This window comes from Centruroides vittatus, unplaced genomic scaffold (genome assembly GCF_030686945.1).
Source record: "Centruroides vittatus isolate TY-2023 unplaced genomic scaffold, ASM3068694v2 contig_400, whole genome shotgun sequence".
Taxonomy (NCBI): domain Eukaryota; kingdom Metazoa; phylum Arthropoda; class Arachnida; order Scorpiones; family Buthidae; genus Centruroides; species Centruroides vittatus.
The window spans coordinates 2,903,580-2,916,633 of NW_027122215.1; the positions used below are offsets into that span (position 1 = coordinate 2,903,580).

The 13,054-nt window shown below is 27.9% G+C and overlaps 2 protein-coding genes across 2 annotated transcripts in view; both read right to left on the reverse strand.

Annotated features, from left to right (window-relative positions):
• LOC136976503 (cullin-3-B-like) overlaps window positions 1-13,054 on the reverse strand; it is a 199,287-nt gene that overhangs the window by 26,213 nt on the left and 160,020 nt on the right. The gene's annotated exons all lie outside the window — the stretch shown is intronic.
• Idh3a (isocitrate dehydrogenase [NAD] subunit alpha, mitochondrial) overlaps window positions 1-13,054 on the reverse strand; it is a 76,429-nt gene that overhangs the window by 19,211 nt on the left and 44,164 nt on the right. The window contains exons 6-7 of the mRNA XM_067271732.1: window positions 11,440-11,542; window positions 5,531-5,595 (exon numbers count right to left, since the gene is read on the reverse strand). Coding sequence (XP_067127833.1) covers window positions 5,531-5,595; window positions 11,440-11,542 — 168 coding nt within the window. The remainder of the gene's footprint in view (window positions 1-5,530; window positions 5,596-11,439; window positions 11,543-13,054) is intronic.

Genomic DNA, 13,054 nt, shown 5'->3' on the forward strand with positions numbered 1-13,054 from the left:
GTTTGTCATTGTCACAGCAAGAGAATTTATATACCTTCAAATATGAGCAATAATTCCCATATTGGACAGAAATGCTAAGTTGGGAAATATTCCTTGATATCAGGAAACAGTTCTTAATGAAGTAGAGCTCCAAATCTAAGCAATATTTCTCACAATGATTAGCGCATACACGGTTCTTGAGGAGATCAAGCAGGAGGAGTTCAGAGATGGAGATCTCCAAACTCCATAGATGTAGGGAAGCACCCAAACAGGGTGGAGAATGGGTGGCAACTCAGCGAAATCAGCCTAAACTGTCATAGTTGAAGTCAGGATTGTTTAATCGGAAATTTAGAAAAAGGGTGACAATTCCTCAGAACCAACTGTGAGAAATTTATGAGAATAGCTCAGATGGGAAAGATATTTCCACTTTGTACAAAAGATGACATATTTCAGCTTCTGATAGATCATATCGTCAAAAGTTGCAATGTTAAGTTTAGTGAAATTTTAACAAAATTAGAAGTCTTTTTTTTTTTTCGATTCTCACATACTTGTTGCTTGCTTTCAACTTGTATGTACCAACTGCTGGCTGAATTATTCAACTTTCTCTCTAAGTAGTTTCTATTAACAGGAATATTTTGGTCTCTATACTGTATAAACTTATTCACAGCACATGCTTTTCAGAATCTGGATACTCACATTTATATTTTATTTTTTAATGAACAACAGAATGTGATTCTGTCATTAAAGCTTTCCAAAATCTTATTTTTCAGATATGTAGAGAAAACATTCAATAGAATGTCAAATTCTTCTACAATTTCTAATTTTTTTTCTTTTTGCTTTTCTCCAAGGCCTTTATGACAGATATATTTTCTGTTATTAACAAACCCTGAAACTCTCAAACAAACACAGGAAGTCATCTTTTCAAAGCACAAACCTCTTGTCCTTGTCCAAGATCAAAAGTCTTAGATTCTACTTCTCTGCCGGAAAACAGAAAATATTTGTTACAAAATCTTTAATTTTCTCATTTGCCATTTTTATCTACTTTGGAATGAAAATGATCAATACACCGATAAACTGGTCAGTGTAAGTGACGAAAATGTCAACATACAATTTACAGTAAAACTTATACAGTATGAATGATTAAATCCAAATAAGAAGAAATACAGGGTGTAATAGGAAAGATGGTCACAACTTTAAGGGGTGATAGAACATGACAAAAGTAACAACTGTGTAATACAATGCATGGTGGAATGTGAAATGTAAATGTGGAAACAGTTCTATCACCAGTTCTATCAGTGAGCAACACTAGCATGTTGCTAATGTTTCTACACCAGTAAATATATCATATTTATTTGTGGGGATGTAACAATATTTTATCACTTCAGTAGCATGTACAGCAAAAATTAGTTTCCAATTTTTAAATAATTTGGAATTTAAAATAATTTTAAACACGTTGTTCGAATTCCAGTTTTGAATTTTATACTGGTCAATAGCTGATGAAGACCAAGTTTTTGGTCAAAAACATTAGTTTTTATCTAAAACTGTTTGTACTGGGATATAAAAAAAGTTTTTAGTGTGTTGATTTATCCTTCCCAGGAATTGTGCGAGAAGTTAGTTCTAGCACCCCTTAAAGTTGTGACCATCTTTCCTGTTACACCCTGTATACATATAGATGAACTCATAAATTTGATTGGCCAATAACTTAGTAAGTTGTCAAATCACAGATATGCTCATTACATTTTGAAATTTTCAAATGCAAAAATAAAAAAAAACAATTTAAAAGAGTAGAATTTGATTAGTCAATTTACATAAAAATAAAATCATTACTTGTACAAAATGCCATTAAAATTTTGAATTTTATGTTGTGAAATCCAAGGCATAATTCTATACAATATCAATCTACATCTTCATCCATTTCCTTAAAAATGCATTAAAAAAAAATTACATATAAAATAAAGTATCTTGATCTTAAATTTTGAGTTAGCAAAATGTGATCTCAAAATTACTTCAACTGGATACAGAAGATATCCTGAATGCTACAAGTTACCTAACATTCTATCAAATCAGATGTTACCATTTGTGGTTACTGTTTTTGAAAGAGATAATGGCATTTTCCAACAATATAATGCTTGTTTTCACATGGTTTGTATAGTCCAAGAGTGGTTTGATAAACATAATACTGACTTTCGAGCATTATCCTAATCTCTAACTCTCCTGATTTGTTGCCTATTGAATATCTTGGGACCATTTGGATCAGTAGTTAACCCTTAGCCTGCCGTTTGCCACGCCCCCTTGTTTACGTTCATTTTGTAAAACGGCAAAGGGCAAAATAGGTGAATCAGGCAATATTATTTTAAAAATTCACCAAAAATTAAATTATTACTTTATACATATGAAAAAAATCTCATATACTTATCAATATAGTTAGTTTTAAATACCACATTTTTCAATAAAGTTTGTTTGAAAAATTTATGAGAAAAAAAAATAATATATGATAACTGACATTCAAACTTGAAAATTTGTCACTTTTTGTCAAAATTAACATTGTCTGGTTACTTCATTCTTATTGTCACTGAGCCAGAAGGACATAGAATATTGTTCTGTACAATTTGATATAACATTTATGCATGTAAATTTATTCGTTGTGAAATTATCGCACATTATATCAAACATTTGTTTCAAATCTAAACTTTATTCTGCTTTCAACTAATATAATGAACTAATATACTTTATTCATTTCATATCAAACAAGATTATATAATTTTGTAATAAACATATGATTACCAGTAGCAATAGATGTAACATTTGCTGATATTTTATATTTAAAAAAAAATTAAAAATTAAAAAAATATAAAATATCAGAACTGAAGGTCATAACTTGAATATTTATAATGCATCAACATACTATAGCTGAATAAACTTATTATAGCATTAATGAACTTATTATAGTAATATTTTTGCATGAATATGCTAAAAATGAAATAAAAAAATTATCAGAAAATGAAAAATTAAGAAAAAAAAAACCGATAATTAAAAATTTTTAAGTCAACAAAACACCACCTGGACAAAAATATGTGAAACAAACGATAAACAAGATGCTGCCGTCAAGTGCTGACATCGGTTGTCGATAAATTTTATAAAAATCAATTGATAACAGGGTAACGATCAATCGGTACCCTGGCCTTTTTGCTAAACAATTAGGGTAACGATAGATCGGTACCCCGGCCGGGAAAGGGTTAAGACAAATTATGGGACAGACTACAGTTCATATCTACCAGGACCTAATGACTTCCATGCCATACTGGATGGCTGCTGTAACTGCTGTGAAAGATGGATATTTAAATTTGGTTTGGTTTGATGGAACATGACAATGCAAAACGTGGGTAATCTGCCAAGGGAGGACACCTCCCAGGAGAACTTTCTGAAGGAAGCTGACCCCTATTTAGATGTTAGACATATAACGAAAACCTGGAAAGTTTATCTGCCCAGCCCATTAGACAGACATGAATCAACGACCAACTAACAATTTTCAATGGTGTTATCCACTTGTCTATTGGTGGATGTGGATATTTGGGATAGTAGGTGAATGGTCATAATAAACTGATATGATAGTGTATATAATATATACACTATTAATTTCACATTAACTCAACTAAGTGAGAATAATGTTTGCATTATACAAACAAATTACTTACATAAAATATTTTATTCCTGTCTAAAGTTAATGTCCTGTCAACAGGACTATCTTTCACTTCTCTAACTGATTTTGATTAAAGCATACTTCAGTGCAATCCATGTAAACATTTATATTATCAAAACATTTTAGGTTTTTGTACAGTATCATTATCTCAAAAAAGACTGAATGATAGAGTGGTGTCCACTTGTCTCTAAGGCAGTTAATGAGCTACTTTTTACATCTAATGGAGTTTCTTGATACATGATAAATGCAAATAAGCATTCTTTGATGATAGATTTATAGATATTAATGCACTTTAACCTCCAATTACAAAATTTTACAAGTAAAAATCTTACAAAAACTGTAACATTTCTATAAAGTTTGTCTTCTGAATCCAAATTGAAAATATTTGGAAAAAAATATCCAGAAAATTCCATAAAGCAAAATTTAATTATGTTTGTACTTTAAATATTCTGTTTTATTCTATGTATTTCTCTTTCTGGATATTAAATGGAAGCAATCTAAGTATTAAAAGAAAATGTTACACTGTTGCTGACATATACTATTGCATCTAGACTGTACATGTTCAGTACAAATGGTTGCATTTGTACTACAGACTTGTTCTCATTATTCTACAAACAATACAGTATAATAACTAATTGCAAAATGTTTATATTCTTTTAAGTATTACAGGTAATCTAGAAATGATTTAAAGTATATGAGAGCATGTGTAAAACTTTATAAACAAATACTATGCCATTTTACATAAATCCCTCTCGTAAAACAGCATCTTCATATTTTGGTATCTGCATGGAGCCCTAGAACCAATCCCCACAGATACTGAGGAACAACTGTACATTCACCCAACTAGTTAGACATAAAATAAAAACCATACAATAAATCCTGGGAATATGTCTTAACCTTCCTTCAATAATTTTGCTAATCCCACTCATTCACTCCCTGTAGCACAAAGCATATCTGTCTAAAGATATGATGATACGAGTCTGTGTATGCAGAAATAGACAACAGCAATACAAACAACAGCATAAGCATCTGTACTTTTTTCATGGTAAGAAAGACCATAATCAAGGTGATTGAGGCACATAATTGAGGCACAGTGTTAGCAAAGTCTCTTCTATGTGGCTTACAGAATTGTGTTCTTTCTTAAAATTTGATTGATCAATTTTGATAAAACTTTGCCATTTTTCATTAATTGCAATGAGGAATCCAAAAATGTAATAAAAACGGGTGGTTCATGACTTCATTTTCAAGATACAACGGAGTCAAAGATACAACGTCCAAGCTCTCTGATGTGATTGAGTTTGCCTAACAAAATTTAGGGGGCAAAAATTTAAAAAAAAATCAGCATTGCGTATGTCTAACGGAAAATTTGCTGAATTAACATTACACAATTTTTATTTAGCTGCTACTACTTTTATAGGATGGCTGATTAATGAATTTCGATTGTAGTATAAGGACTATTATTTATAAAGTTTTAAAAACAAAAACTTTATAAATATAAATCTTAGAATAATTTCTCACTTTCAAATATCTATATTATAAAAATTTTAGTAAGAAATATAAATTAAAAATCAAGATTATGTAAAGAAATGTTTCTTATAAAAATATTTTAAAAAATGCTATTATTGTATTAGAATGCAAACAACACTCATATTTTTGAAAAAAAAAATTCATAAAATGTAAGTGATTATGCCATTCAAATGAACAACATAGAAACTCACCATCAAGAAATAATATTTAAATTTTAGTATTACAGTACTATTTAGATTAACTCTTCCACATTACCTCCAATATATATTAATTACATATTTTAAAACAAACAGCATTAGATTTAAAAATTTCACTTATAATTACCTCAATATATCACCATATAGATTTGGCATAACTAGGACATCAAATTTTGATGGATCCTGTACCATCTATAATAATTGAAACATGTTTTTCAGAAAAATTTCTCATTATTATTATTATTATTATTATTCATTATTGGTGCATGTGTGTTAAAGCCCCATATGCCATGTCACATTCCAATGTCACAACACACTTTGTTGTGTCACACAATATCAAGTTTCTTATGAAACCACATAGCTGAATTGGAATACAAACTCGAAAGTAATTTAAAGTGTGTAAAAATTAAAATTTAAATAAGAATTATTTGTTTCAAAAGCATTAAAAATATTGTTTTTGTATTTAAATATAAATTTACTTATTTTTAATAAATGATTAATATTGAAAACAACTATTACCTGTGAGTATACATATTAGTATATCATTTCAGCATTTCAGGACAGAGGTAGTGTTGTGGAAAATTATTTACTTTTTGCTAAATTCAATTTGTTTACAAATAAAGATGATCTCATTTATTTTCTGTAGAAATTTTGCATATTATATTCTCAAATTTTTTTCAAAAAGAATAACAAAATGAAGTTACATTAAGAGTGTAAAATAGATGGAGATGTAAAAATCAATTTGTAGGTGTAATTTTGGTGTGCAGTCTGATACATGGATGCACAGATCAATGGTTAGTTTTGTTATTTCCTTTAGATTTAACTTTTGTTGGAGTGAGGAATTAATGTCCTCTAAGTTTTGAATATAACATTTAAATGTGACTCATTACAATTAAATTACAATTTAAATTGTAATTCTAGTAGTATTAAATAAAAGTTTTAATGTAATAATAATATAAAAATGTAATTAATTGTAATTTTTTAGCAAAATCATCTTTGTTAAATACAAATAAATTTGAATTTTAGAGTACAGTAGAGAGCCATTTATCCAAAAGCCAATCAACCGAAACATCGGTTAACCAAAAGTGTTCCAGTCGGACTGTGTCGTGCTGAATCGAACATTTTTGATAATAGATTAACTTCCAAAATATAATTTTTTTGTTTTTATATTTTTCAATATATTTTGTTTGTACAAAATAAAGAAATAATTTTTAACGATACAATAGCCACGATTATTTTTAAAAATTTACATTAGGCTTAATATCAATGAAAATTCAACGCAAAGCGACACACAACAAAGAAAAATTTCAACATGGGATAGGTTAATATATTTTTTCATACATAATCAGTTATCCAAAAAATAAGTTATCTGAACAACCCCAGTCCCCAACTGATTCGGATAAACGACACTACTGTAGTTTTGTTTTGTATCAGAGTCAAAAAATACTCTGAGACAGAGCATAGCATTGGAATGCAACACATGAATTGATGCAACATGCACGACATTTTGTTTAACACACATGTATCTTATTATTATTTAGAAGTAAAAATTAACAAGTAATTTCTATTACAAATATACACAATGAAATTAAACTGTAAATTGAAAATAATTCTTAATTAAAAAATTAACATATTTTTTTAGTAAATTTATAATGACAAATAAAGATATGTTTAATCGGTAATCAGATACTTAAATATTTAAATATTTCAGTACCTTTACCTACAGCTATTCATTTAACAGACCTGAATTCTATTGCAAGAAAGTCAATATTATCTACAATGAAGAAAAACTTTTCAAGTGACAAAATTTATAAAATGTAAATCATGCTAAACATTAATTAATCAATCTATCTAGCCACTTTATTATCTGCTTAACTAAAAGTTTTTTCTAACAGATTGTAATTATTATTATTATTTCAATTCTTAAAAAGTAAACTTTATAAACAAACATTTTATCATCATTGCTGTGTTAAAACAAAGTTTAAAGACATAGCATATATAACATATTTTTCCAATTATAAACCATATCCAAAAAACTGTTGCTTTGAAAGAGTGAAAAATGCTTTTTACACATTAATATTTATAATATTTATTAATAAGTAGTCTATTATTAAAATGACAGGTTTGAATTGATTAAAACACTAACAAAACTAGAATCAAAATTAGAATAATGCAGAAACTGATTTTTATTATGAGAATAAAAATTATAATAATAAAAAACTGAGAAATGATGATGATAAAATTATACTATTACATCGATTTTTTAAATTTTATTTTCACTTTTACATTAGTATCATTAACCATTTACATTCAAATTAAGAATGTGATAAGAAACAGACCAGGTGGGTAAAATATTTATAAAATTTTTTGTAAATATGATTTTATAATAAATTTAAAAATTTGATTTTAACTAATAAGAAAATAATGTTAAAAGCATAAAATTATTATATATTGAATGTAAATTGTTTATTTTGCTGATTTATAAGATCAAATGCTGAAAAATTTATGATATTTATAATTCTATACAATGCATTCTAAACTTAATTTGTTAGAATTAAGCATTAATAAAACATAATTTTATGTGTTATTGTATTCTATAAAACAAATCTGAATTTATGGCTTACACTTAAACCAAATAAAAGATCCAGAACAAGTTCTGAATCTTGTATTTGGTAGAGGTATAAACCATAAATCACATTAATTTGATTAAAAACAGATAATTCACCCCAACAACCTTTGAAAAAACCAGTAAAAGTTAATTGAAAACAAACGTTTTCGACCGTTAACTCGGTCTTCCTCAGGTTCTAACTATTGAGATTCGTTACAAGTTCAAAACTCTTTCAGAACGTATTCAAACTTTCGAATAGAACCGTTGTGCATTCGTGTTGCCATGGTATCATACACGCATCTTTAGAATTGATGCAGATAACATTTCTCAAGCTTGGAAGTTTTGTTACGAAGGGGAAGTTCCCCACAGCTCTATTTAATGTACATCCCTATCCCTTCGTTTATATATGCAATGTAATTACATTGTGTTATTGCACCACACATATTACGTATGTCAACAGCACGTATGATACCATGGCAATACAAACGCGCAACGGTTCTATTCGAAAGTTTGAATACGTTCTGAAAGAGTTTTGAAGTTGTAACGAATCTCAATAGTTAGAACCTGAGGAAGACCGAGTTAACGGTCGAAAACGTTTGTTTTCAATTAACTTTTACTGGTTTTTTCAAAGGTTGTTGGGGTGAATTATTTGATTACACCAGTACACAAGTCGATAATTACCTTTTAAAAACAGATTTTGATTAATGTAAAATTTTAATAACTAGTCAATCAATAATTTTTTTTTTTGCTTTTTTTTTGATACAACAGCTTATTAGATTAACTTACATCAGGTATTTAATTATATATATATAATATAAAATTGAATATTTGAAAATTGAATAAAATATATATATTGATATATTGATTGATATATGATTATTGATTGATATATTGATTGATATATATCAATTTTGATATTAATATATCAAAATTGATATATATATATATATATATATATTCAATTTTAAAATATTAAAGGTATATATGTACAACTATGAAAATAATTATACAATTATAGAAGATACAAAAACGGAAAAACGGTAGATTTTTATCAGAATGTAGTGTAATGGGGTTATCATATGATTTTAACCCTTGTACTGTACATATGTGCTCCCTCGTGCACCATCTAATTAGTTCTAACTAGACACAGACACTTATTTGCCTTCTTGTTTCAATGTAAGAAAAACAGACAAGTCTACACAACTTTAAAGTACCTTATTTGTAATATTTGTATTGTTCATATTAAAAATGTTGCTAGTGAAGTTTTGGACTAATAAAATTATTTAATGAATTGTTAATAAAATTATTAACAATTCAGAAGCTGACCACTATTAAGAAACTGGAATTACAACTTGTCCATGTAGTGATTTAACATGAAAATGTTGCTGATGAAATAAGATCTGTAACCATCAGTAGAATCACTAATAACAGATGGAAAACTTATGACCAAAGTGCTTTGGAAACAATAGCCCTTTATTCAAACGCTATAATTTAGATTTTTAGATCTGCATGGTCACATAGCAACCATTATTAGCGCATGCGTACAACATTCTATGCCAAAACTTTTTTGAACTGTACGAATTTTTTTGAATTTGGTGTTCCATTTAGCCGCACCATTTTTCAAGAAGTGCTATAACTCGGATAGTATTCAATTTCACCTGAAGATGGTAACTGTAAGTTACCAAAAGTGCTCATGAACATCGTTATATTTTAACATTTCAACGTGGTAACGCCACAATACATGAATAATAGCCCTTTCTGTTCAAGACCATGTCAAGATAGATATACAACACTGTTACATAGAAGAGAAGCGAAGGACACAATTGCAAGTCAATATGAGGATAAGTGTATGTTAAGAAGACAATAACTGAAAAAAGAATTATATTCTATTGAATACAATACATACTCAAGTTTGCACCACCACCACCACCACCACCACCACTCCAATCCCTATGTGGCTTGCCTCCTTTTTATTTGTCCCCTCCTTAATTGCAAGAGTTATGGTTTTAATTCTTCTCTTGTCACTCATTCTATAGATGTACCCAAAGAGGCTGAGTTTCTTTGGATGACCAATTGAAATAGTGTTTTCTTTGGTTGGACTCTTCTCTGCGACAATATATTAATCAAATTCAAAATTTAATAGATCAATTGAGGCAAATTGCTTTTACCTATTTAAAATGGTTTTTTTATATATAGAAACAAGAAGGCAAGTAAGATGTCTGTGTCTAGTTAAAACTAATTAGATAATGCATGAGAGAACACAGTGTACAAAAAATTAGTCATGTGATAGTCATATTCCAATACCCCACTTGACTACCAAAAATAAGGTATATTAGAAACATTATTATCCCTCAAGTACCAACAAAACCATTACAGTAACACAACTTATATTTATTTGGGCTTAGTTGCTTTGTCAGCACATATGTAAGAATGTTTGCTCTGGCTGTGTGTTCCAATTTACACTCAAACCTGTTTTTGTGCGGTCTTTTTTTGTGCGATTTTTTATATGTGCAATGTGTTTTGTGCAATTATTTTTGTGCAGTATACCAACTTGATTGAAATTCATATATTGCACACAAAAAATCACACAAAACAAATCGCACAAATAAAAAATCGCACAAAAATAGACCGCACAAAAACAGGTTTGAGTGTAATACTATTAGATTTTACCAAATCATTCACAAGACCCAATCTAGCATCAATGTGTTTAGCCTTCCTTTAATTCCCTTTTCTGTCACAATGCAAATAGCTGCACAATTATCTGAATGAATTAAAATTGGTTCTTCCCTGAACTCATTGGGAAGGATCTATACAAATGTATTTTTTAACCGTGTTGCTTCTTTGGAAGCTTCAGCTTCAGTTATTTCAACATATTCAGCTTTGCATGCAGACAGACTAATTGTTGCCTGCAGCTTTACCAGCTAATTAAACTGCTTCCTAACTTAAAACAGAATCCCAAGTAAGATTTTCTATCTGATTTGTCCCTGTCAAAATCTGCATCACAATATCCTATCAGTTTTGAAGTGTTGCTTCTGTAGAAAACTAATTTTCTTTTCAATATTCCTGTTAAGTATTTTAGTGCCCTTTTACAGCATCCCAGTGGCTCTTACCATAATTATTATTAAATTTACTTAGTTCAGAGATTATATGAGATTGCATTGTAGCTGATAAGAACTAGGTTTAAAAAAATGGCATTCATTTGTTATTCCATGAGAAAACTATAACAAACGAACAAAAACTAAAAGTAGGAAACTGAACTTCTACCTAAAAATGACAGTTGTTAAATCTCCTATGAAATGGGAACTACAAGCCATATTAATTCATTTTAAAAACAACATGAGTGAAGCAATCCAAGAATTCAATATCCTGTATATACCAAACATATTTAGTATAATTATCATTTCATCAATAAATATTTTAAGACTTACATTTAAACACAGAGTATCAAGATACATCTCATCATATTTAATATTTGGATATTTTTCTGCAACTTTACGACAACACTGAAGAAAAAGACCATCAGACATCCTCCTATTCAAAAAAAATTAAATAATATTTATTATTTACATAAAATTATATCCAGAGAAAGTACAAATGATCAAATAAACTTGGTGTTACAGAAAATAATGCAACCATCAATTTAATTATTGGATTTATTGATAGAATATAGAATAAATCTTTCAGTTTGTTGTCAGTAATTTGCTTTATGTTAACTTATAGTAATAATCGAAATAATGTTCAACATTAATGTAAAAAAAGTCAATTTCACAGAATAAGCATTATTTAAAAATCATGAAATCTGCTAGATAGAAATAAATTATTATTTTATGTTTACTTATATCATTATAAATATGTACTGTACAGTAGATATATGTTCCCTGATTATCCAAGATTCTGCATTATCTGAGACAAAGCTGAAGTTACTACTTTTCTTATAAATTCATAAAAGAAAGTTTAAAACTATAACATGCATTACAAAATGGTTTGTTTCTGATACCTTTTATCATTAACTTCATTGTGAGACAATCATTCATATTGAAATGTAAGAACAATAATACATGTTTTTATTCTTACAACTATTGTACAACTATATAATAAATAATGTAAAAAGTGTTGTTCTTATATATGATTAAATTCATTAAGTTATAAAAAGAGGCTTAAAACTAATATACCATATATATCTTTTATATTTGTAATTCTTATTCCAAAATGGATATGGCCATCCATTATATCCAAAATAGCATCGATCTACATTACCTTGGATAATCAGGGATATTTAATATCACTATATAACTTTATTTTATAATTGTATATCATAAAAATTTTCTATATCAAATATACAATATGAAACTTCATAGATTCACATTCTTGAAAAATGCTTGTTTCTTATTAAAAATATAAGAGTTTAAGAGTTAATTTTTTAAAATAAAATGTTATTTATTTACTTTAATTTAATTAAATTAATAAAATAAATTTACTAGAAATATATTTATAGTATAATTTATAATATATAAAAACGACTGTACAGGTACAGTTATTAAAAATATCATCAAAAATACCAAATAATAGAAATACTTGGCATGAACCAAAACTTAAATTATAAATCAAGAATTGGAGACTTATCAAAGAATGAAATGTATAAACTAAATAATTTTTTTACCCAAATTACCAATATATTTAACAATGATGTTAGTAATCATGACTTAGAGAATGATAGTCAACAATAACTTATTATATGTATAAATATATTTATCTTTTTAATTCAATTGATGTGTAATAACTAAACTAAAATATGATGTACAATAATTTATTACAGGTATCTTTCATGTTTAAATAACCCCCCTGTAACAAGGTTTTTTTTTCTCCTTAGTACAATAAAGAATTGATTGATTGATAATATATGAAAACACAGGAGAATTAAGAGACAATTTATACAATGTATACATGAAATCTTAACTGGTAACTATAAAGATCTTATACTGCAAATGGTGATAAAAACAGATCCACAATAAAAAGCAATGGAGTGTCAAGCTTGAAAACGGA